A 24,181-nucleotide genomic window follows, 5' to 3' on the forward strand; every position below is an offset into this window, starting at 1 on the left:
ACTGAATGGTATCTGTAAAGTAGATAATTTTCTGGAAAATATTTAAAGGCACAAAATGAACACTGCAATAAAAAACTGCTTTCTACTTAACTTCAACCAATTTCCCTGGATGTATACGTAGAATTATATCTTCACAGAACTTGCAAAAGTCCCAGACTCAAGGGCTGTGTAATCGTCTTCCATAAGCAGCAGCCCTGAGCAATCCTATCCACAATTAGCTGCTTGCCGTCGCTACTAAATTGTTCCCCATACATTATTACACAACATTATTGTTTCGCAGCACAACTGGAGTGAGAGTGCTTGGAAGGACCAAAGATGTTGTCTTTGTCGTGCCCCTGCCCCTAGACAAGGATGTTCTTAAACTGGACACTAGCTAATCCTGTGACCCTTTTCTTTTAGCACCTTGAGTTTGAATTAGGGAACACGTTTTACATCAAAACGGATACACCTCGGATAAAGTAAGCATTGATTGTTTAGCCAAGATGCCCTCCCCCACCCCCCGAAAGTCAGCAGAGAAGCGGCGAATGCCACTTAGCAGTTAATGAGCTCTCCCTTGCCCTTGACCCCAGACTGGATGAGGGGTTCCATCCCTGGGTCGTTAGACTCTGGGAGAAGGGGTGGCGGGAGAAGAGGAGGGCTTGTTTTTGTTGGGGGATGTGGGAAGTAAGAGCTAGCCTGTTTCGCGGTTTTTTAAGCCCCTTGGCATGCCCTGACCTGATCAAGAGGGAGTCAACTGCTCTCTGGAATGTTCCGGGAGAAGGTGGGAGACTGCTTCCAGAGGAGGCCTGTGGGTGCTGGAGGGCACCGGGGGGGTCACCCAGGGAGATGCAGGGCAAGAGACGGGAGGGGCACGAGGGAAGCTGGGGTGCGAGGTGACGGACGCGCGCGGGGGCTGAGGCGGGCGGGTGGAGCTGGCAGCGAGGCAGCGGGGGCAGCTGGTCGGGCGAGAGGATCCCTCCCCGGGCGGCGGCGGCGGCGACACGACCGCGCGGGCTACTGCGCCCAGGCTGTCAAGCGAGCGCGGGGGGCGGGCGGGAGGAAGGGGTGGAGGTGCGAGGGGAGGAGGGCTGGCACCGGAGCGCCGCGGTGTCGGTGCAATAAAAATGCATCCCATGGAACTGCCCATGGAGAAGGACGGGACCGAGACGCAGCAGCAAGAGGACGTGGTAAAAGCGGAGGAGGACGCCCAGGAGGCGGTGGCGGCGGCGGCGGCGGAGGCGGCCGGGAAGTGAAAGGTCTCGCAAAGTTCAGCGGTTGCTGCGGACGCCGAGCCCCGGGCTAGCGGCGGAGGAGCCCGCAGGACCGCTCCGCGAGGCAGCGCGGCCAGGCGGGCTATGGTGCCGGGGCTCCCGCCGCCCCCGAGGTGCCCGCGCCCCTCCAGGCCGGTGCGCGAGGGTCACGCCACCACCCGGCGCGGCCCCAGCCCGCAGCTCCCCGCCGCCGGCGCCCACTGACCGAGCCTGGCGCCCCAGGAGGAGGAAGAAATAAAGAGCCCCGGTTCCTCCCGAGGACTGCTGGCGCTTCATCCCGCAGCCGCGAGGGCTCGACTCCCTCCCGCACCCGCCCGGCCCGGGTCCTCCCGGCTCCTCCCGGCCATGGGGAGCTGCGCGCGGCTGCTGCTGCTCTGGGGCTGCTCCGCGGTGGCCGCAGGTGGGTGGCGACGCTGCCGGGCCCCCAACCCCCTTCCTTCGCCCCTTGTGTTCCCCACCTCGGGACTCGGGGGTGCAGGCGAGTGCAGGCTGAGAGCGCCGAGCTCAGCTCCCAAGGATGAAATGAGTGGCCATGTTCCGCCTCCTTTCCCCGGGTCTCAGCAGTTTAAAATACTGATTTTTTTTTTTTTTTTTTTTTTTTTTGCAACTGCGATACACAAGCCTTTGGATAACCCGATATCCTGGGTGCGCCCGGCCGGAGATAGCGCGACCTTGGTTTTTTTCTCGGTTTGGACTTGTAAAAAACTGCCTTTCCATTTTGTGAGGGAACAAAGGACCAAGCTCGCCATCCCCCGGCACTTCATGGCCTGAGGAATGATGGGGAGGGGTGGCCCAGCGACCCTGGGCGCGCGTGGGCCGGGGCCGCTCTCTTGTTGAGAGCGATCGCCGTCGTCCCCGACCTCATGCTGCGTACTAGGGAGCCAGGTAGGAACACCTGGGGCGGGGTGAGTGGCCTCTCCCTGGGCAGTGGCTAGAACTCAGTGAGACCCCGGGCTGGGATGATAGGTAGTGATCGCCCCGGGTTGCACGGAGCCGGCTTGCCGCCCTTGGGGAATTGGTACCCTGGCCGAGGCTCCGCGGGAGGTCGGAGGCGGGTCTGCTTCCTGTCTCGGTAACTGGACGACCGGTAGAGGCGTCGTCAGATGCGCTCTCCCTCCCACTCCCATCCCGGCTGCCTTGGGTTGCCCTTGGCCACCCGTTCCTAGCTTGCCGTTTCTAAATTCGGGAACCCCTTTTGCTCCTCTCCCTCCTCTTGCAGGTCACCTGGTTTCCAGTTAGGCGTAAGTGCGGTTCAGGGTGTAAGGGGGAAAGAAAGTGAGGGACTCTTTGGCCACTTGGTCTCTCAAACGCATCTCGCTTGCTCCAGAAAGGGGAGTGTGGGCTGGAGGGACGGACTGGTGGAGAGAGAGCACTGGCACACTTCTCCCTTCCCTTCGGTTTCATCCACTCAGCCCCCAGAGACGCTAGCATGAAGTAAAAGCCAGGCTTTAGAGTCTGCATCCCGAACGCGTCGGACTCCTAGGAGCATCCTTGCTACACTTGGATGGTCACTTCTTTAGGGATCTCTAAGTATTGTGTCCACCGATTACTTATCTGGCTCCAGTCTTTTCTGGATTTCTTCCTAGTTTGGAGGGGGGGCATCTAAAATTATTCAGTACTTTTCCCGAGGAGCCGTTAAAGGTCTAAGCTTTTACTTTAATTCTTGCTACTTATGCACCCCTGCATGCACTTGTGCATGCTCCCCCAACCACAAAGTGAACTTTAATAAACCTTTCCCTTTTCAAACCGTGTTATGGCAAAAACATGCAAGCAATCAAGAGGTTGTAAATAAATATCACAAGGCAAGTGTTTCAAGTCAAAAATACTTGTACGGGCAGTATATGATTTTCCCTGAAATGCTTTACAGGTGAGTCATAGCACACTGTGTGTTTGGGTGATCCTGGCCACAAGCAACTGTTGCCCCAGCTAATCAGAAAAGTGGCAAACAGAGTCCAGGCATAACACACACTTGAATTTGACATTTAAAAAATATGCCTAAGGAAGCCCTTTCTTATGGTTGCAAAGAACCATAAGGCTCGTGAGGCTCGTGATAGTCAGTGAGTGTGTGAAATGTCTCTCTTTTAGTCTAAGCTGTCATTTGGCTTCTCCAACAGTATAGTGATAACAATTCAGAGATGCTCCCTCTTAAGAAGCAGAAACGTGCAATTAGCCGGAATTTGGGGTTTGACTTCTTTTTTTCCCTCTCTGTTTTAACTTTTAAAATAGATAATTTTGCTTCAGGTATTCAAAATTAAAATGACAAGCCCAAATTAAGGATTATATTATGTAGTCAGGATGTTAGTAGGTGTATAATGTTTATCATTTTAAGTAATTTTGAAACATTAAAGTCTGTTGGACCTTTGTTTGGGTGGAAGCGCATGTTTCTTTAGGAGGGTGTTTTAGTTCACAGATTATGTTTAAAGGTCCTGTTAGTGGCTGCCAGACTGTAAACATTCTCCTGTTAAGCAAACAGGTAACTACTATAGAACCTGTCATAGGTAGAAGCACTCAAGAGGCAGAGAGCGTGGCAAATAAGCTTTTCTGTCATTTGACAGTTTAGAGGGTTTTTTCTTAGTTACATTTACTTAATATTAAAAATAGATATTGCACATCTTGGCTCCAATGGTCTCTAGCTTTGTCTCCCTAAATGAGATCCCATTGTATACCAATATCTCATATTGATTTTCTTAGAGAATTGGTCCTTTCATGTTTTCGTCTTAAAAATATACAATTCTATATTTCCTCCTTAATGCATTCTCATAAACATGTTAGATAATGCTAAAGACTCAAATTATATTTGAAAGACTAAATTGAGTGATCTTAAAAACATTGTTGGTTTTTGGTATTATTTATGTCATGACTTAAAAAGCAAATGAGTGTATTTCAAAAATAGAGACTGTTAGAAAGCAGTCCCATTATCTTTAGGCCCATTATCTTTACCCAATGTTTCCACTTTCCTTCCTCTCGCTCTTTACCCAAAGTGATTTTATTTTCTTCTATGTGAATTTTACATGAAACGGGCACGCAGGCACACACTCACACACACACATGCACATTCACACACTTGCATATGCAAATAGTATAAATGCAGAACAGTATTCATGCTCAAATTTGGTAGCATTTCCTCTTTACTGAAAGCCTTGGGGCAATATGGGGATAACTCGACTGTTGAAGATGACTAGGTGGCCAAAAGAGGTTTCCAGATGGGTTTGTCTTGAATAACATATGCTGTCCCATCTCTAGGACTGAGTGGAGTGGCTGGAGTGAGTTCCCGCTGTGAAAAAGCCTGTAACCCTCGCATGGGAAATTTGGCTTTAGGAAGAAAACTCTGGGCAGACACCACCTGTGGTCAGAACGCCACTGAACTGTACTGCTTCTATAGCGAGAACACTGATCTGACTTGTCAGCAGCCCAAATGTGACAAATGCAACGCTGCCCAGCCTCACCTGGCTCACCTGCCAGCTGCCATGGCAGACTCATCCTTCAGGTTTCCTCGCACGTGGTGGCAGTCTGCTGAGGATGTGCACAGAGAAAAGATCCAGTTAGACCTGGAAGCTGAATTCTACTTCACTCATCTGATTATGGTGTTCAAGTCCCCCAGGCCGGCAGCCATGGTGCTGGACCGGTCCCAGGACTTTGGGAAGACATGGAAGCCTTACAAGTACTTTGCAACTAACTGCTCGGCTACATTTGGCCTGGAAGATGATATTGTCAAGAAGGGAGCTATTTGCACTTCTAGATACTCCAATCCTTTCCCGTGCACTGGAGGAGAGGTAAGGGCACATGTTTAACTCTACACTGTAAGTAAGGTAGAAAAATGTTACCAGCCCACATTTTTTTTAAAGCATGAAGGTATACTTGTAGCAACATGAATGAAATTAGAATTTTTCATGAGCTTTATTTGTCATAAATTATTTCTCACCCTTAGACATGGATGTGTAGTCATTTTCAAGCAGGTTGCCCACTGGCTAGGTTTAAGTCAGATTTCTAAGATTTTAATTTTTTTCATTTTAAGAAAGAGTAAATATGCAACATTATCATTTTACCTTAGAGGTTTAAAAGGCTACTGATTTCTTCAGTTAGCAGGACTGCTTACTGTGCTTCTGAAGAGGCAAGAGTTACTGAGACAGCCTATTCCTGGAGCCCATGCTGGTATCTTCCTGAAACTTTTACCGTAAATAGGAAGTAAATAAAAACAAAGCCAAGGGAGAAAAAAATATGTTTGTCAGAAGGATACTTTTATGTAACAGAGGAGTTTTACTGTTAAGATTGCAAGAGTGCATAGCAAACAAATGAAGGTAGTTTCTTTTAAGATGCAGAAATTCTTTTTGGACACACATACACATCAGTCGCAGCTTAGGGTCTTGGGTCTATCCTGGGCGCAAGACCATCTCAATATCATTCTGCAAAACAGCCTCCTTAGCTACTAGTCCAATTTCTGTATGGAATGTTTACTCTTTGTTTCATATTTCCCCTCTCCTAAGGGGGAAACATGTCTTTTTTAACTTGCACAGATGTACCTAGAAAGCCCTCCCCCACTGAGATATGTGAAAACATGGAATTTAGAGGCAATTGAGAGAAAGCAGATTAAAAGAATAAAATACCTCCAACGTGTAGATCAAGAAATATCAATGCAGAAAAAAAGAGAAGAGAAAGTATAGTATTTCTAATTCTAGTACATGACACAAACACACAGAGTAGATAAGTGGTCCTCAACAAGGAGTGATTTTGTTACCCCCCCCCCCCATCACGAGGGGGACATTTTTGCTGGGGAGAGGGACACTGTTGGCATCTAGTGGATGGAGGCCAGAGATGCCACTAAGCCTCCTACAGTGGGCAAGACAGCATACCTCCCACTACTGTTCCCAGCAAAGAATTATTAGCTTAAAATGTCAATAGTGTCAAAGTTGAGAAAGCCTGGACCAGGTGTTAAGCATATATCCAATGCGTGTATTACAATGGCTACAGAGACTAAGATAATCATTCTTCTAGCAGTCATTTATATTACTATTCACAGGCTTCCCAGATGATTATATTTAGTAAACATTCACTGAGCCCCTACTATGTGTGTCAGGCATTGTACTCAGTGCTGCTAATTCTGTCTTTGGTTTGGGGGACAGGGGTGCTTGCCAGGGACTTGATGGAAGGACTGGTGTGGAAACTTCTTCTCCCTCCTACCATAGACCCATATGGACTTTTGCCGTTGTTACCCAGCTACTTCTTCTTCTGTGTACACTCCTCAGACCAGGAACAGAGCTGCTGGCACCAGAGCCAAGCAGGATGTGGTACAAGCAGCACACAGACTATTTTCCATTCTTAGTCTTCTTTCCATTCTTCTCTAAAGTTGGCTTAATATTGTAAAGCTGCATGCACCCTGTCATGATGGACATTTTTAAAGATACCAGGACAGGAAAGAGACAGATAAGTTAGACTCATTGTTTTCTTCTGTGGAGAACACTTTGTGTAGCAAACAAATGAATGGCTTGAGCTCTCCGATTGCTTTGGAATTGATCCACAGGCTCCTATCAGTTCCCTACATCTCAGTGCTACTGGGCCATGTGTACCTATGAAGTAGCAAAAATAGAGTTTCAGTAACCAGATGGCAGGCATGCTTGCTTAGCAAATATCATATTGAATGTATTACAATGGCCCAGCAATTACTTAGAGATGACTAAAGTAACATTTATTTAACCTATAGCAGAGCAAAATCTTGTCTTCTTTAAAGCCAAACTACTTATTGTCATCAATGCTTACATCAAATTTCAAGCAGAGACAAAAATTTACGTTAGATAGATCTTTCAATGTGCAGTCACCTTTTATATCCAGTTAAAAAAATTTTTTTTCTGTAGTTGTTATCTCAGCAAACATATTTCAATGGCAAGAAAAACATCAAGTGCCACCTAGTTCTCTCTAGAGCATTATTTGCAAGTGTACATTAAACCATCATAGAATTTCTTCCCTTCAGAGACAGGTTTGGGAACGAATCTTTCCCTCCTGAGTTAGAGAGTAGAAGAGAGTCTTCCTCAAAGGTAAGGACCAGAGGAAGCCCCCTAGGGAATGATTATTATCTACCTCTCGTATGTTGCTTTGGAATATAAATTAGTGCTGAGCTACAAATTAATTTTTCAGTACAACCCTGTATCCTCAATCACTCTCTTTGAAAATTGAGTGATCAGAAAAATAAGCCAATTAATCTAGCATCAAATAAGTAGTCTCAAATTTCATTTACTCCTTATTTATAATACTATAGACCTGTATCTTCCTCCATTCTTTTTTTTTTTTAATTTATTTTATTTATTTTTATTTTTGGCCGCGTTGGGTCTTCGTTGCGGTGCGCGGGCTTCTCATTGCAGTGGTTTCTCTTATTGCGGAGCACGGCGCGCAGGCTTCAGTAGTTGTGGCACACGGGCTTAGTTGCTCCGCGGCATGTGGGATCTGCCCGGGCCAGGGCTCGAACCCATGTCCCCTGCATTGGCAGGCGGATTCTTAACCACTGCGCCACCAGGGAAGCCCTTCCTCCATTCTATGTAAGACTTCTCAGGCTTTCTCTAGGTATTATCCTACTACTCAGACTAATATAAATATATCCCAGACTTAATTTGTTTCCATTGTTCATTCTAAAATATTTCTTTGGGCTTTTAGGGCCCTAGAGAGTCCTGTAGTTTCATGTCTAAGAAATCAGATACGCCCATCTTCAGAGTGGAAGGCACCAGTCATCTGAAAGAGGACTTTAAAAATATAGGCCTGAAAAATCCACCCAGAAGAATACTTTTTAAATCCAAGAATAATTTTTAAATTTAAATACTTTTTAAATCCAAGTCAAATCTACTACACAGAAACTTTCTAAACTGGTCAGCAGTTTCAAAGAATAGGATATGGTTATCCTAAAATGTGTCTCCTTTACAGGAGAGGAGATTGAGGCTCAGAGGTAGGGCGATTTGCCCAACGACATACAGTTAGTTAGTTATGTGACAGCGCTAGGACTAAATCAAAGTCTTCTGACTTTAAGTATAGTATTTGTTTCATAAAACCATGTTCTCTCTCCATTCCCTCTAAGAGTTGCTAGCAAAGAGCTATCTGCCTTTCTCCTCGCTCACTCTCTCACATTTGCTATTCATTTGTATGTAACATGAAGGTAAGAAAGAATTTGCCAGATGGCTTTCTCCTGAGCAGGAATGTCCTCTGAGATGTCAGTGGTGTTCTGGGAATAAAAGTTTCCATGGCCAAACCAGATTGGGAAACACTGACTGGGTTTAACAAAATTAGACATTTATAAGTATTTTATAAGACATTTATAAGACATTTATAAATATTCTCATTATGTGTCCTCTGTCTCCAAGTGGGAAGTATAGGATGGGACATTCCCAAACTTATTTGCCCATGCAACCCTCTTTTTGCAGAACTCCGATTACTATCTTTCAGAACTCTAGAGATCCTCAGAGCACAACTTGGGAAATGCTGGGGTGGAGGTATTAAGTGCTCCCAAAATCCTGGTAAAAGGCACAGATGGGGGGAGATGTTGTTCAAGGGGAAGTTTCAGTTATGCAAGATGAACAAGTTCTGGAGATCTAATGTACAACAGTATGACTATAATTAACAATATTGTGTACTTGAAATTTGCTAGGAGGGTGGATCTTGAGTATTCTCACCACACATACCGAAAAGTGGTGACTATCTGAGGTGATGGAAATGTTAGCCTGAATGTGGTGATTATTTCACAATATTTATGTATATCAAATCATCAAATTTATACCTTAAATACATACAATTCTTAATTTTCAAATATACCTCCATTTTTTTTAAAAAAAGGCACAGGCAGACGTGGTGCTTGGCATGGTACTGGGAATGGGGGTGGGGAAGGGAGAGATAGAGAACAAATAACTAAGTAAAATATACAGTATGCCAGAGTGTGATAAGTAGTAAGGAGAAAATAAAACAGGGTAGGGAATGGGGAATGCTGGCAGGGGAGGGCTTGCTGTTTTTAAAACAGGCTGAAGGATTTGTGTTTGATGGAACAGACAGTGACAAGAACTCTGAGTTCCTGGCAAGTTTTCTTGAGTGAACAAAATCTATACTTAAGGGTCCCATTTCTTTCAACCTGTTGATATGGAAAAATGAAGTTGTGTATTAAAATGACAAACACTGGTAAAAATCCCTCTTGCTAGTGTTTCTTAAAATGAGAGCATTTGAAAAGGAACCTGAATATCATTGATGGAAAAGCACATGACTGATGAGTAATCTGAAGCCTGAAGAGAGTTAAGTGACTTGTCTACAATTACTCAGCTGAAATTCGTGTTTCCTGACTTCTAGCCCAGTGCTGTTTCCACTATACTAGTTTGAAATTCCTTTGTACCAAGCTGTGTAGTGTGAAAGATACAAAAACTATATACATTCCTTTCCTTCGTAATCCTTACAGTCCAGTGGGTAAGAGATTAAATGTGATAATTTATGGACTGATTGATTAAATAATATGAGGTAGTGCATGATTAATTCCCCAAGTATGTTGTGAAAATAATATGCTTTGCAAGATCTGAGTATCTGTTTGTCTCTTTAGGCCATTGAAAAGGATTATATTTTAGTACCTTGTGATAAAGTCAGTATGGAACAAATGTGCAGAAAATGATAAATTAATCAGGTTTTTACAGGTATTTATATGTATAATGTCCTAAACAATATTTAGGATTTTTAAACTGAAAAGATAAAACAAAGTAATACATGAGTAGAAATGCTTTCTAAACACTATTCTTTGGTTAGCTACTTGTTTTCTTCAATCATTGAAATGTGCTCATGCCTATTTTTTCAGCAGCATCAGTCATGAGTCACAGTGGCAGCTCTTATCTACTGAAGCTTTCCCATCTGCCAGGCATTCTGTAGAGTCCTCTGCATCCCTTATTTTCACAAGAACCCTGTTAGTTGGGTACCAGTATTGACCCCATTTTACAGACAAAGTACCTGAGACTTAGTGAGTCAGAGTAACTTGGTCAGATTAAGTAAGTAATGAGCTAACTTGTGCCAGAGCTGGGATGATTAGCTTGCCTTAAAATTATTTATATGATTAGGTTTTATTATAACTCCAAAATTAAAAACAAAACAAAACTAAAACTAAATTGCTCTGGTAGTTATTAAACTGTAAAACTTACAGTTTAATTGATAATTTGTAATATGGGTATGTGAACTTTGCATAATAAAGTCAATTTTTTTTACATTAGATAGAAAAATAACAAGTAAAGATTCTTTGCACTTAATGTTACCCAAGATCATTTAAAATAAACTATATGGGAATGAGTATTACAGTCCTTCAGTACCATTTAGCATACTTTTTATTTGACTGATTTGTTTGTTGGGTGGAAGGGAAATACTTTTTATCTAGTTGGTAACCGCTTTAAGTAATTCTTCTAAGTTATTAATGTTATGCTTTGAAGCATATTCTCAGCTCTAATTTTGTTGAACTTTTTTGAAAATAAAATGTTGTATATATTTGTTTAGAGTGTTTCAATTATCCACACCCTGGGGCTACTCCCTTCCTGTAGGGGTGGGGCTAGAGACTTATAACAGCACATTAAAAAAAATGGCTTTAGTTTAAGGAAAACCCACAGGATGGTTATCAAGTAAAATTATTCAAAGGAGCTACATTAAAAATTTGAACAAACCCAGAGATTAAATCAATAAACTTTGATTTATTGATTTCAATGGGTGAATACCCCCCCCCACCAAATACCTTCTTTCTGGCTATTAAAAAAATCTGTTTAGCATCTGCTTGCTTCCTATTTGTTCCATATGATGCTTTAACTTTGCCAGTATTTGGTTGTAATTTTCTGGAAACTTTGAGAGATCAGATTGCAAAATGCTGAGTTAGTAACTGATGATTCATATTGAAAAATTAAGGCCAGACAGTGAGGAACAGACACCTGGAGGTCAGGTATATCTGGGCATACAAGGTAACTTCCTACCAAGGAGTGGAGAACACAAACCAGACTGGGAGTATTAGAGGCTGGGGGCTCTGGAAGATGAGGAAAATGAATCATGCCAGAGAATATGGAAGTTGCTGCTTCTGATCAGTAATCAGAATTGTCTGAAAAGTTACTGAATGTAATCTCTTTCTCGTCTGCACTCCCATGCACTCTGGTCACTCACATGTAACTATAATATCATGTCCCCCATCTCTTCTATTCCTACAGTGTTCACTTCTTGAGGAACTTTGTCTCCTCTCTCACTGTATTCACTCTGTGGCTCCCAGACCCCCAACCTCTGCACCTAGCACAGATCCCCACAAGGCATAAATGTCCAGAGTACATTTGGAGAATACTTCAGGACAGTGAGGAGGCTGGTGCTGAATTGAATTATATGAAAATAACAGTAAAATGATAATACTGTTTACTAATTGTGTTGGATGTTACACAACTCCTAAGTATCCTTTCAAACTAGTCATGATTCGTTCATTCTTCTTACAAATATTTATATAGTGTCTCCTATGTGCCAACTATTTTAGGAGTTGGGGACACACAGCAAAAAGTCAAAAACTGCTGCCCCTGAGTTTACATTCTAAATGTAAGGTGCTAAACAAGTTAAGTAAGTAAAATATATGGAATGTTAGATAGTATCAATAATAAGTGTAAATTAAGAAAGAAAAAAAAAAGCAGGGAAGGGGGCTAGGAAGTAGGAAGGGGGTTTTAAATGTTTAGACAGAGCTCCCAGGGAAAGCCTCACTGTGACTTTTAAATAAGGACCTGAAGGGAAGCAGAAATGAGTCATGGGCATGTCTAGGGGAAGAGCAAAGGCCCTGAGAAAGTCTGCCTCCTACTGATAGGACAGTGAAGAGGCTGGTGCTGAAGCAGAGGGGTTGAGGTGTAGTATAACAGGTGAGGTCAGAGGTCAGAGGGATAATGGGGAGGTGTGGGAGATTATGTGGGCCTCATAAGTAGGTGCCCAGGATGGCCCGAATTTACACCTAGATCACTTAAATCCTATTAATTATTTGTAGCATCCCCTTTCACTCTCCAAGAGATCCCAGTTTGGACAATAAGTTATTATACAGTCATTGAGTTTTACTCTGAATGATATTGGAAGCCACTGGAGTCTTGAGCAGAGGGGCAATATGATCAATTTATTTTTAATAGGATTTCTCTGGTTTGTGTGTTAAGGAAAGACCAAAGGGGGAAGCAGGGAGACCAGCTAGAATGCTGTTGCAATAATTCAGGCTAGATCTGATGGTGCATGGACAGAAGGTAGCAGTGGAAATGGTAAAAAGCTGTTGAGTTCTGGATCAGTTTTATGGATAAAAGCCAACAGCATTTGCTGACAGGTTGGATGCAGGGTATGAGAGAAAGAGAGAAGTAAGTATGTTTTTAGCCTGAGCACCTGGAAGAATGGGATAGCCAATTACTGAGATGAAGAAGACTCTAAAGGGAACAGATTTGGGGAGGAATGCCAGGAGCTTATATGTGGACACGTTAGGTATGAGTTGCCTGTGAGACATCCAAGTGGAAATACCGAGTAGGCAGTTGGATCTGTGAGTTTAAAGTTCAGAGGAGAGGTCTGGACTAAATATATAAACTTGGGAGTCATCAGTGCAGAGATGATATTTAAAGCCATGAAACTGGATGAGATCATCGAGGGAGTGGGTGTGGATAGAAAAGAGGAAAGTCCAAGAATTGAGCCCAGGAGAGGATCAAAGTTAGTCCACTGACGCTGCCATTACCAAAAACGCTTGGAACTGCCCAGGCTTATACAAGAACCAGTCTTACCAATCTGCGGGTTCAATGGTTGTTTAATTAAGCAACAACATGAATTCGAATAACATTGACTTGCTACAGTCGAAACAGAGGGTACAAATTCTAAAATGAAAAGTCAGAGGCAAGGCATGAGAACTGCAACTTTAGGTTTTCAAAAGATGAACCGAAACAAATAGGGAGAAGGGAAAGCACTGATCAGGTTATGAATGATGATAGAAAAGGGAGAGGGAACAGTATTGAAGGAGAATGATAACCCTTGAAAATGTCATGCTGAAAGAGAAATGTTGATTTTAGGTGCTTTCAGATTTTAAGGGCCTCACATTCCATTTTATCTTGACTCATCCAACTTTTAATCTTTTTTTGACCCAAAATTCCAGCTATAGGAGCAATTTTTTGGAATGATTTTTTTAAAAAGGCATTTTTTAAATGCCCCTGAGCTATTACAGTATTGGAAATGAAATTAAAGTATAGCATTGTACACATTTTTTCTGCTTAGTGGGCTGTGAAATTTAATTTGCAAAATGTGATGGAGAACATCTACCTAAGGCAAGGGTGCTGTGCAATTAATCCCATTTATGTAGAAGTATTTACATTTTCACAATCTTGAAAAATATTAATGTTTTTATTAATGCTTATGTATTAATGTTTAGTTGTTCTATTAAGGAGGAGAAGAGAAAAGCATCATTTAGAGATCCCAGTATAATGTGCCAGTTTCTATTATGTTGGGCATTTTGTATACATCTCACTTTATCATCTCTAAGAAACAAGCTCTTTTTCTGGATAGTTTGTCTTGTTAACAAACAAACAAAAACAAAACACCAACACTCTTTCTATGTCATATTTCACTTGTCTTCCTAACTTTCCTGTAACTGACAGGAGCAGAAGTCTTTCAAGGCATCAGCTATGTTTGCCGATGTTACTTTACACTTCATAATCACAGTTCCTAAAACAAAACAAAAAAAGTATGAAAAACATTCAGATGCTTTCTGCGTGACATCATTTGTGCTAACACTCTATCTTTCAGCAGCTACTGAAACAGGTTTCAGTGTTTTAAAATTAAATCAAAGAGAGAAAATTTAATCACTCCCTTATACTGTTTAATCTCCATTAAGAATTTGTGTTTCTTTTTATTTCAGCCAACCTGACCTTGCTGAGGTCTTTGAGGCTTTCCATCAGTTCCTTTTGTAATTGATGCCCACATTTTTCTCATATCCTGTGTCCCAATGAATAAGGTTCTCTGACTCCACTCCCACCTCCAAATAAAAAGCAAAAGTAAATGGAGGCCACATCAACCACTTCTCTGTCAGAAGAACTAGGCACCTCAGTCTCCAACAACCCATGTTCACCATCCCAACACACCCAAAGGGGTAGGACACTACACTCACCCTGTTGTAACAATAGCTGTCTCTATGATGATTACCAAAGTTCAGAAGAACATAGGCCCACTGGGGAATCCTTTCTGGGGCAGGGGACATAGTGAAGAGGTATAGTTTGCAACAACAGAAAGGTAATTGTCAACTCCTGCTCCCCAAACCCCTGACTACCTTCCTGCCCACATGCTCTATCAATCCTGTTTGTTACTTTTGGCCATTTTTCTTTCTAATTTTTATTTCTTCTCTTTAATAATTGAGTTATGTCACATTAGACCACTTCTTTTATCTCTTCTCTGGCCCCCAAATATCTATTGGTCTGCAAAAATGGACATGATACCTAGCCTGCTCCCATGATTTTCTCTCTGGAATCTTCTGTCAGTTCTCTCAACTCCATTGCCCCCTTGTCTGTCCATCACATCCCCATTCTAGATCAATTCTACTGTTCGCCTTCTTGCTCCTTCAGCTAAATAGCTGAACTCTAATGGGAAAAATAATAACACAATTGTGCTGAGAGATACCTCTACAAATTTATGTTTTCAAGCCTGAATTTGGCCCTCAAACTTCCCTGGAAATCCTTTTTCCCTCAGCTCCCTTTCACTCCTGCAATGACTCTTTCAAAGTGTCTTCTCCTCTCCCTAAGACCCCTTCTCACACCCATTCCTTGCTCTCAGCCAAAGAGTTTGTCTCTTACCTCACTGAGAAAATAAAAACCTAAACAAATAGCATTACTGTCTAACCCAGAAAGACCCATCAAGGCGAAAACTGAGATTCATTCTCGATTCTTTTCTCTCCTTCACCCAGCTTCAGTCATTCACCAGGGCCTGTCCCATTCTGCTACTTCAGTGTCTCTTGAGTACGTATGCTTCTTTCCATCCCCACAGCTACAAATGGTGGTGCAAATCATTTCTATGTATTATTGCAATGTTCTCCTGAAGGTTCTCTCTCTTCTGTCTTGCTTGCTTCCCAATCTGTTCTCTATACCACACTCTGAAGGATCTTTATGAAATCTAAAATGTCACTTCTCTGCTTAAAACCCTTCACTGACTCCAGCTTCCTCATAACGTAGTCCACGTTGTTTAATGGGGCATGCTAGGCCCTTTCTGAATACCCGCTGCCTCATCCTCATCACTGCCTCTTACACCCCAGCCTCCAGCTCTGTCTATTGAACTACTTGTATTACCCCAAGGTGCCATGCTCTTTCTCATCCTCTGACCCTTGCACACATGCTTTCTTTTCCTGAGATGCTCCTCTCTTCTGCTCCTCTCCCCAAGCCCTACCTCTCATCCACTTAGCTAAGTTGTCACTCAAATATTTTTGGATGGATGGATGAAAGGATAGATAATTCCTATTCATCCTTGAGGACTTTCCTTAAACTTCACCTCTTTCCAAACTTCTGGGTTAGGTGCACTATGTATGTGCCTTACACCTGTGCACCCTTACCACACGCTCACCTCTGTCATGGCGTTTATCACATTGTTCTGTGAGCTCCTTAAGGTAGTCCAGACCACACTTCGAGAAACACTACCCTTGCGTCTAACATGTTGCCTGCTAAATAGCTGTTTATCAAATATATGAACTCTGAGGCATTATTATTGTTAATATTATCTATAATAACTATTTGTTACCTTTTGTTGTTTAAAGCATCTTTATGGCAGAGTACCTGGTCTGCAGGCACACTAAACAGTATGTTTGAGAGATGACTTGCTAAATGTCTGTTAAGTTAGCCATTTAGGATGACAGATCCTAAGGCAGATAGTTAATTAGTACAATTTCTCAACAAGAACAATGTCGTAGCCTCCATCCCTTTGCAAACCCAAACCACAGGCTCTATTTCTAATCTGCAAAGGCCTGGTACAAAGGGTTGCAGTTTAGACGGAAAGGTACAAATCTATCAACACCTGTTGGAAAACAGCAGAAGGTGCATGTAAAGGTTAACTGGGGGATTTTGTTCAGTTTTTCATTGATATCATTGGAAATGATTGAATAGAGGGCCTCATGCTTCTGCTCCTGCAGTGCTTCCAGCTGGGCTTCTTTTCACAATGCTGTGTTGGGTGCAAAGGTGGGTTTTTTTGTGATTCTGGAAGACAGTCACCTTATGACATGGTCTCTGGACAAACCTGTGCAGCTATCTGGTTCACTCAGATAAACTGCCAAAGTTGTTACTCCCTATCCCTAAGAAATATTATTTCAAGTAAGCCAAACCCCACTCACCTGCATTTCTAGAGTTGGGAGGAGAAACTAGCTTTGAAGAAAGAGGTTTAAATATTCTTTTCTTTGAAAAATCAAACCAAAAAAAACTTAAAAATATAAAACTTGTAAGTTATGTCTCTTTCTTATTATCTGAACTTCACTGTAGTATATTCCTGCCTTCAGGGAGTTCACAGTCTGATTGGGACTTTTAAATTGCTGTCTCTTAAAGTATAAAAAAATAATTGAAAGGTGGAGAAGGAAATTCCATGGAAAAGTGCACATGTGTGAAGAAGGTCAATGCTCAGAATGGTTGGAGAGTATGGAGTGGTGGGGAATGGAGAAGAGAGAGGGATGAGGGAAGATGAGGCTAACCCTGAAGGCTCAGTTCAGGTTATACAGGGTCTAGTGTGCAAAGTATTTTGGACTTGATCCTGTGGGTAGTGGAGATCAATCAGTAGCTCTTCTGGGTAAGGACAACATAATCAGAACTGTTTAAGAAAGACAACTCAGGGAACGGTGTGAAAGATTCTTGAGCAAAACTTATGAGATTAAACTTAATAGTGATAAACTCCTCTTTTCAAAAATCAGCTGTAATACCACCAAAGAGGTGTGACTTATCAGCCATTCATGTGAAAAAGACCTGAGGGTTTCGTTTGACTGTAATCTCAATGTGAGTCAACAATACATCATGACTGCCAAAAAAGCTAATGCAGTCTTAGGCTGCATTAATAGAAAAATAATGCTCCAAACAAAAGAGAATAGTCCTTTTGTTATGTTCTCTAGTCAAAGCATAGCTAGAATATTATGTTCAGGTCAAGATATTCCTATTTAGAGAAAGCTGAGCAGAACTGGTGAGATCAATTAGAAACCTCATTATATCATGAACAATTAACTTGGGATATTTCGCCTATGAGAGAGGATTTATGGATGTTCAGGAATTGCTAGCATTCTTCAGATGTTTGAAGGGGGATTAAATGGACTCTGATGCTTTCAGAAAGCAAGAGTTTGACCAAAGAAAGACTTTTTAAAAAAACAGATGTATCCAAAAGACAAAGTGAGATCCATTGAGTTTCTCATCCCATGAAATATTTCAGCAAAGGCTGAGTGAGCCTCTATGAGAGATGTTACAGAGAGGATTTGTGTACAGATTTGAAGATTTGTCTCAGGACCCCTTAATGTCTCATCCACCTCTGAATACATGGATTATGCCATAGAATGAGTAAATGACTTAAGAAAATTCTTTATATCCAAACTACTCCAATAGCAGGGGTCTTGGGCTGGATACTGCTTAGCTAGTCACATCAGTCTTCCTGCTAGCTAGGCAGGAGCCCTCAATTTTTGTGTAATCTTTTTGGGGAGATCTCACTTCTTTCAAGGTGAATGGGTCCTTCTTCTTAACCACTGAACATAAGGAAGTCACTTAACTGCTAAAGAAATGAGTCCCTACTCTCTCTGAGTCTCTATTTTGTATGAATAGATGATATTTTATCTATAGCTTATATTTCTAGATGCAATGTGGTAGCGTAAGTGGAGGAGTTGGAGGCCCATATCAGGTCCATCACCAGGTTTCTTGTGGTTCTATCTCTAATTGGTTCTCACCTCCACTGTTACCACTTTAATTCAAGTTCCTCATCTCACACCCAATCCTCTCAAGTAGCTTAAATGGCTCTCTCTTAAATTTAGGGGTCTTAGACTCTTCATTTGTAAATTGAATCAATGTGAGAAAGGACAAAATAAGGCACATATAAATGTGTTTTATAAATGGCTAAGTACTCTATAAATGCTAATTATTATTAATAATAATATAGTTCAATTACATTATTAGTGAAGTGCACTTTTAGGTCACTTCATCCAGTCAATCAGCAAATATTTGGATGCCCACTACGTGTCTAGCACTATCTCAGGCTCTGGGGATACAGTAGTACACAAAAATAGACATAAAATTCATTCTAAAGCCCAGGCAACTGACTTACAAATAAATTTTTAGAACACAAACCACTTGTAAGTTAGGGACATCCTGTACTAACATTGGTTAACTGTCAACGTTTTCCAAGGGCATCAAGGGTCTACATTTTTGCTTAGTGCTTTTGGACAGATATTTAGAGAACACATCAGTCTTGGTCATTTCATAGTAGATAGAGTGAATATAAAGAATTATATACTTTTTACTAAAGCAGTAGCCCAGTCATCTTCACAAACAGGCAAAATTAGACTAGAAGGAGTTAGATTTAGAGAAAAATGAACAAATCAGATGTACAAAGAACAATTCATGTCTCTTCATTCCATATTTAGTTCTACATATCTATTGTGACTCTACAAATTCTTTTAAAACTATATTATGAATGTCAAGCACAAAATAAAGAACTAAGTTTTAAAAGATATTTTTAGATGGCAAAGTTATGTTAAGAGATAAGTATGAGCTTAAAGTAAAACTTCTTATCAAAACTGAAAAAAAATGTATCCACCTACACCTTGCTGGTATTTCAGACTCAAGGAGGAATTTCCAAGTGATTCTAGTAAGAGGTTGCTCTGTAGGGAACTCAGAGTGAGTGAGCAAAGTTCAGTTCCTGACCCTGGTCTGGATTCCCTATTTGGACTTGTCTTTATTCTTTTGTTAAGAATAGATACTCTTCATGACTTTGTATGGTAGGTTTGTTGTTAAAATTAATGGTCTTTTAAAACAATATGCTTGAAAAAGTCTCTCTTGAAGGCCTGTTCAAGTTAGTCAGGGAGTTACAACATGTTTAAAAGATTATCAATTTGAAATACGGTAACCAGAACAGGTGGGAAACACCTGTTTTCCAAGAACTTTATAAAATATGCACCAGGCGCACGTGGAAATTCATGGGCCAAGAGTTCAGTGATGTATTATTGCTGTTCCTTTTTAGTTCTCCTTTTTAAAAAGCCCACTTGAGAAAGCATTTAGCTACTTCTGGATGTTCTAGCAGGTGCCGTAAGTGTAACCAGAAGGATATGTTACTTGTGGAGCTGGCCCCTGGTACTTTCATCCTCAGAGGCCATTTTAATCTCCTGGTCAGTTTCAACCAGTCACCTTCATCCCTTCAGCTGCTTATGGGGACAGGGGGAACCAATTCTGTTCATATGTACCTACTGAATATTTAGACTGCTGTGGCCACCCCCAACCCCCCTTTGTTACGTCAGCCTTACCTGCCAGTTTGCCTATCAGTTTAGTTGGTGTGTAACCAGAAATATTATTTTCTCATGAACTAAATAATACAATGACAGATACTATGGAAATATGCAGATAATATTATGACATTCTATTCAGATATAGAAGTGACTCCTTCCTTCCCTTCCCCACCTCCCAAAATAATGACACTGGAACGGCAATCTTGCCTCCCTGTTTTACCGTGATTGTAGGTGAGTGCTCAGGAGGCTACATAAATAATATTCTCATGGTGAATTCATTGTTTTTTTTTTACTTTCATACCACTGTCCCTACTCATCAACTCCATTTCTTCCCAATTAGCTGTATTGAAATACTATAGGTGTTTTAAAATCTGAATATTCCTTAGGTTACAGAAAAACCTTTGAAATGCATTTGGATTGAAAAAGAATTGGAAAAAAGTGTTCAGCGGTAGAGTTTAGAATTTGTTTGACATCTTAGAGGGGGAAATGTGAGGAAAATAGTGTCATCGGTAGCTTACATACATAAATAAAACAGAGGTCATTTGCTACCTAGCCAGAGTGGTAAATGGTCTAAAAACTACATGATATGAGACACTGTAGATATGTTACCTGGAAAATGAAAGTGAAGTTGGTGGCTGCCCTTAAATATTTGAAGGACTTGCTTGTTGAAGGTAAAATAGACTTATTTTGTGTAGCTTCAAGATCAGTATTAGAAGTTGCAGAGGACAGATCTAGCTTAACACAGAGGAACTTTTTGATAATTAGAATCGTCAAAAAATGAAATATGCTGCCTGATGAGGGTGTGGGATCTAATAGAGAACAGATGGGTATCAGCCATTCTAGAGGAACTTCCAGCATTGAGAAATTTGGTTAAATGGCTTATGTACTCTTCTGATTTAAAAAAATATTATTTTGAGCTGTTTTCTTACACCGCTTTTAACAGAGCTCACTCAATTTTCAAGAATTAGGGAACAACTGAAATCCTACGCATGACTGATTTTTCTTATTCAGTTTTGTATCCAGAGTACCTAGCACAGTGCCTGATACAAAGTATCTCCTCAATAAATAATGGTTGAATGAATAAATAAATGCTTCTTTTATTAAAAGGCTTAATGTCATATAGACCTGGAATTTTATCTTTAATCACGGCTCTGTCATCACTCAGAAATGACACTGCTGATAAGAGACACAATTAGGATTTATATTAGCCAAGCTTGCAATCCATCCAGGTTGGAAATGTCTTTTTCTTATCTAAAGTATGAGAAAAAAAACATTTTTAGAAACTGAAATGAGATTTAATTTGTTTCTCTTTGGAGGTCAGGATTTCTATTATTGGCTTCATGCTCTGTAAGCTCAATGGCTTAAACATCCTGAAATTTCTGTACTTCCAGTTCTTCTCTATAAATCTCTACTCTGGAGTGGAAGGAAACAGACTAATTTTATAGTATTTATTGTTTTCTATCTTTTTAAAAATTTTTATTTATTTATTTTTGGCTACGTTGGGTCTTTATTGTTGTGTGCGGACTTTCTCTAGTTGTGGCGAGTGGGGGCTACTCTTCCTTGCGGTGCGCAGGCTTCTCTTCTTGTTGTGGAGCACGGGCTCTAGGCGTGCGGGCTCAGTAGTTGTGGCTCGTGGGCTCTAGAGCACAGGCTCAGTAGTTGTGGTGCACGGGCTTAGTTGCTCTGTGGCATGTGGGATCTTCCTGGACCAGGGCTCGAACCTGTGTCCCCTGCATCGGCAGGCGGATTCTTAACCACTGCACCACCAGGGAAGTCCCTTGTTTTCTATCTCTACAAACATATAAATTAGGGATACCAGTCTTTCAGTTGAACTGATTGTACTTCATTACATGTAGGTCAAAGTAGAGAAAATAATATCTACTTTTTATCTTTTAAGCCAGTTTATTGGCTTTTATTTCTGCAAGTTTCTCCTTCTAATTAGCTTTCAGCTCTCTTCTTTAATTAATCTCTTGCAATTAATCCTCGAATGTCAGACTAGAACTTAATGGGAAAAGGTATATGAGATTTATCTCTACTGGGAAAACTTTTCATGGTGGCGATCAACACCTATCTTCAAGGTCTCCTACAAGTGAAGGACAAAGTGGCCCTATGCTACCTATTACCATAGTAATAGCAAATATTTGTCTATGGTTTAGAGAAAGTCAAGAGGTCCCTTTGAAGTCTATTTGTTTTGTAGCCAGGATTTCCCCTCCAGAGTAACAGTGTTTAAAGTTTGATATATTTTTTAAACCTTAAGCAGTACATTTTGGTTGCTCCTGATTAAGTCTCTTGAATGAAAAGTTGAAAGCACATTCTAGCGGAGGTTTGCATTATGGAAATCCTCCAATAGGCACACAAATGTTCAATAAGAAAGTTAGTTTTAAAGTCAAACTAATTGGGACTTCCCTGGTGGCACAGTGGTTAAGAATCCGCCTGCCAATGCAGGGCACATGGGTTCGAGCCCTGGTCCAGGAAGATCCCACATGCTGTGGAGCAACTAAGCCCATGCGCCACAACTACTGAACCTGCACTCTAGAGCATGTGAGCCACAACTGCTGAGCCCACGTGCCACAACTACTGAAGACTGCGCGCCTAGAGCCTGTGCTCTGCAGCAAGAGAAGCCACCGCAATGAGAAGCCCGTGCACTGCAACAAAGAGTAGCCCCCGCATGCCTCAACTAGAGGAAAGCCCGCGTGCAGTAACAAAGACCCAATGCAGACAGATAAATAAGTAAATAAATAAATTTATATTAAAAAATAATAAAATAAAGTCAAACTCATTGCCATCTGTGGTTTTCTATGGTACATAGTTAGGGAAAGTGTTTGTTTTTAACTTATACGTATATATGCATTTTTATAAGGAAGATTAATTGAGGGGATAAACAGAGGGGAATAAAAATTTTAAAGCCTTTAACATTAAAAAATGGCTGAAAATTTTTGCCACAATGGACAATTTTACTGGCATTCAGTCTTGTTAGTGTTTGAGAGTTGTCTTACTCTTAAAGAGGAGGATAAAAGAAAAGAACTATGTATTTATAGAAATGTAGATATAGTAGACTTCGAGAATTCTTCTGGGTGTTAACAGCTAAGTGTTCATGGTTTATCTTTTTTCAATGTGGGTAGGTTTTGTAAGTAAACTGGAGATCCAAGGATGACTCTTTTAGTGCACTTCATTTAAAGGGATATCTCAATTGCTGTGCTGCAGGAAAATTCACTTTTCCATGTGCACAATTTTACATTCTGCATTAAAGTATCTTGATATTACAGTTAAGCAACTGAGGCATAGAAAAGGGTAAAGAGCTTTGTTTTGATCGTGTTGAATGACAGCAGGGCCAAAGTGAAACCCTAGGAACTTTTAATTCAGTAAGTGAAATAGCTACCCAGAGCTATTGTAATATCATCTACTTTGAAAAAAAAAAAAAGGGATATCTGCAACACTATGGTTTCTGCTCCGTAAATACTGAGTACACCTCCAAATACAACAAATTATAGAAAGCAATTTCATTTGCAAGTTTCATTTGCTCAAGGGAAAGATCTCAGGTAGAATCCTCTACCCTTTAGGGAGGAAGGGGAGGTGGATAGGGAAGGAATAAGAAAGAATAATTACATTTCAGTATTCAAAGTGATCTCCTTAAGATCAGTTAGGTTTTCCCTTTTGTCTCGTTTCTGACACTCAAGAAGTTGCAACATCTTAAAAGTTAGCAGTTTGAAATGGGATTTCTGCTTCTGCTTGTGAAGGATTAACTGCTGTAGGAATTACCTTTCCACATTAAAAAACTAGAAAACCAGGAAAAAAATATGTGATACAATTATTTCAGACTGGCCAACAGGCAGCACAAGACTGATCTCTGAGAGGGGAAACAAATATGACAAGCCCTGTGACTGTCCAGCTTATTGATGGGGCATTTCTAAGGCATGGCATAGGAAGGGGAACCCAGAGTCCAGTGATCTCACTGACTTGAGGAGATCAGTGCTCAAGGAGGCCAAGGCAGCTAGAATTTGTGGGGAAGAGTACTGGAAAAGAGGAAGCTGCAGAAAGAGAGAAGTCCAAAGATCTGTCCAAAGGTCCCCTCAAATCTTTGGCTGAATACTGAGCTGCTTATGTGTGAACTAAAACTCTATGAGAGTGGAAAAAGAACTGATAGAATGCAGAGGCTAGCTGAACAATTTCTAGTATTCCCAGAAGGCTGAGAATAGTTCATGTTCCTACCACCCAAAGTGGAAAGACCTCATAATTCACAGGCACTGGGAACGGTTCTCAGAAGGGTCCTCAGATGGCCTTACTAGTGGGGTTAAATTAGCTCTAGAATAAAGACTAGACTGGATTCGCCCTAACGAAAATTAAAAACAACACTCAAAATGATTTGACCCCAAGTAAATTAACTGCAGAACAAAGTCTAACCCTACTTAGAGAGATGCATCAAAATCCAGCAACCAACAACATAATATTTACAAATGTCTAATGTTTAATCAAAATTAACAACCGT

At 41.2% G+C, this 24,181-nt stretch overlaps 1 protein-coding gene across 1 annotated transcript in view; it reads left to right on the forward strand.

The window, feature by feature from the left end:
• Positions 1-1,025: 1,025 nt before the first annotated feature.
• NTN4 (netrin 4) overlaps positions 1,026-24,181 on the forward strand; it is a 98,999-nt gene continuing 75,843 nt past the window's right edge. Inside the window, exons 1-2 of the mRNA XM_057557526.1 lie at positions 1,026-1,650; positions 4,494-5,023. Coding sequence (XP_057413509.1) covers positions 1,596-1,650; positions 4,494-5,023 — 585 coding nt within the window. The 5' untranslated portion in view covers positions 1,026-1,595. The remainder of the gene's footprint in view (positions 1,651-4,493; positions 5,024-24,181) is intronic.

The sequence above is a fragment of the Balaenoptera acutorostrata genome, chromosome 11 (assembly GCF_949987535.1).
Source record: "Balaenoptera acutorostrata chromosome 11, mBalAcu1.1, whole genome shotgun sequence".
Classification (NCBI taxonomy): Eukaryota; Metazoa; Chordata; class Mammalia; order Artiodactyla; family Balaenopteridae; genus Balaenoptera; species Balaenoptera acutorostrata.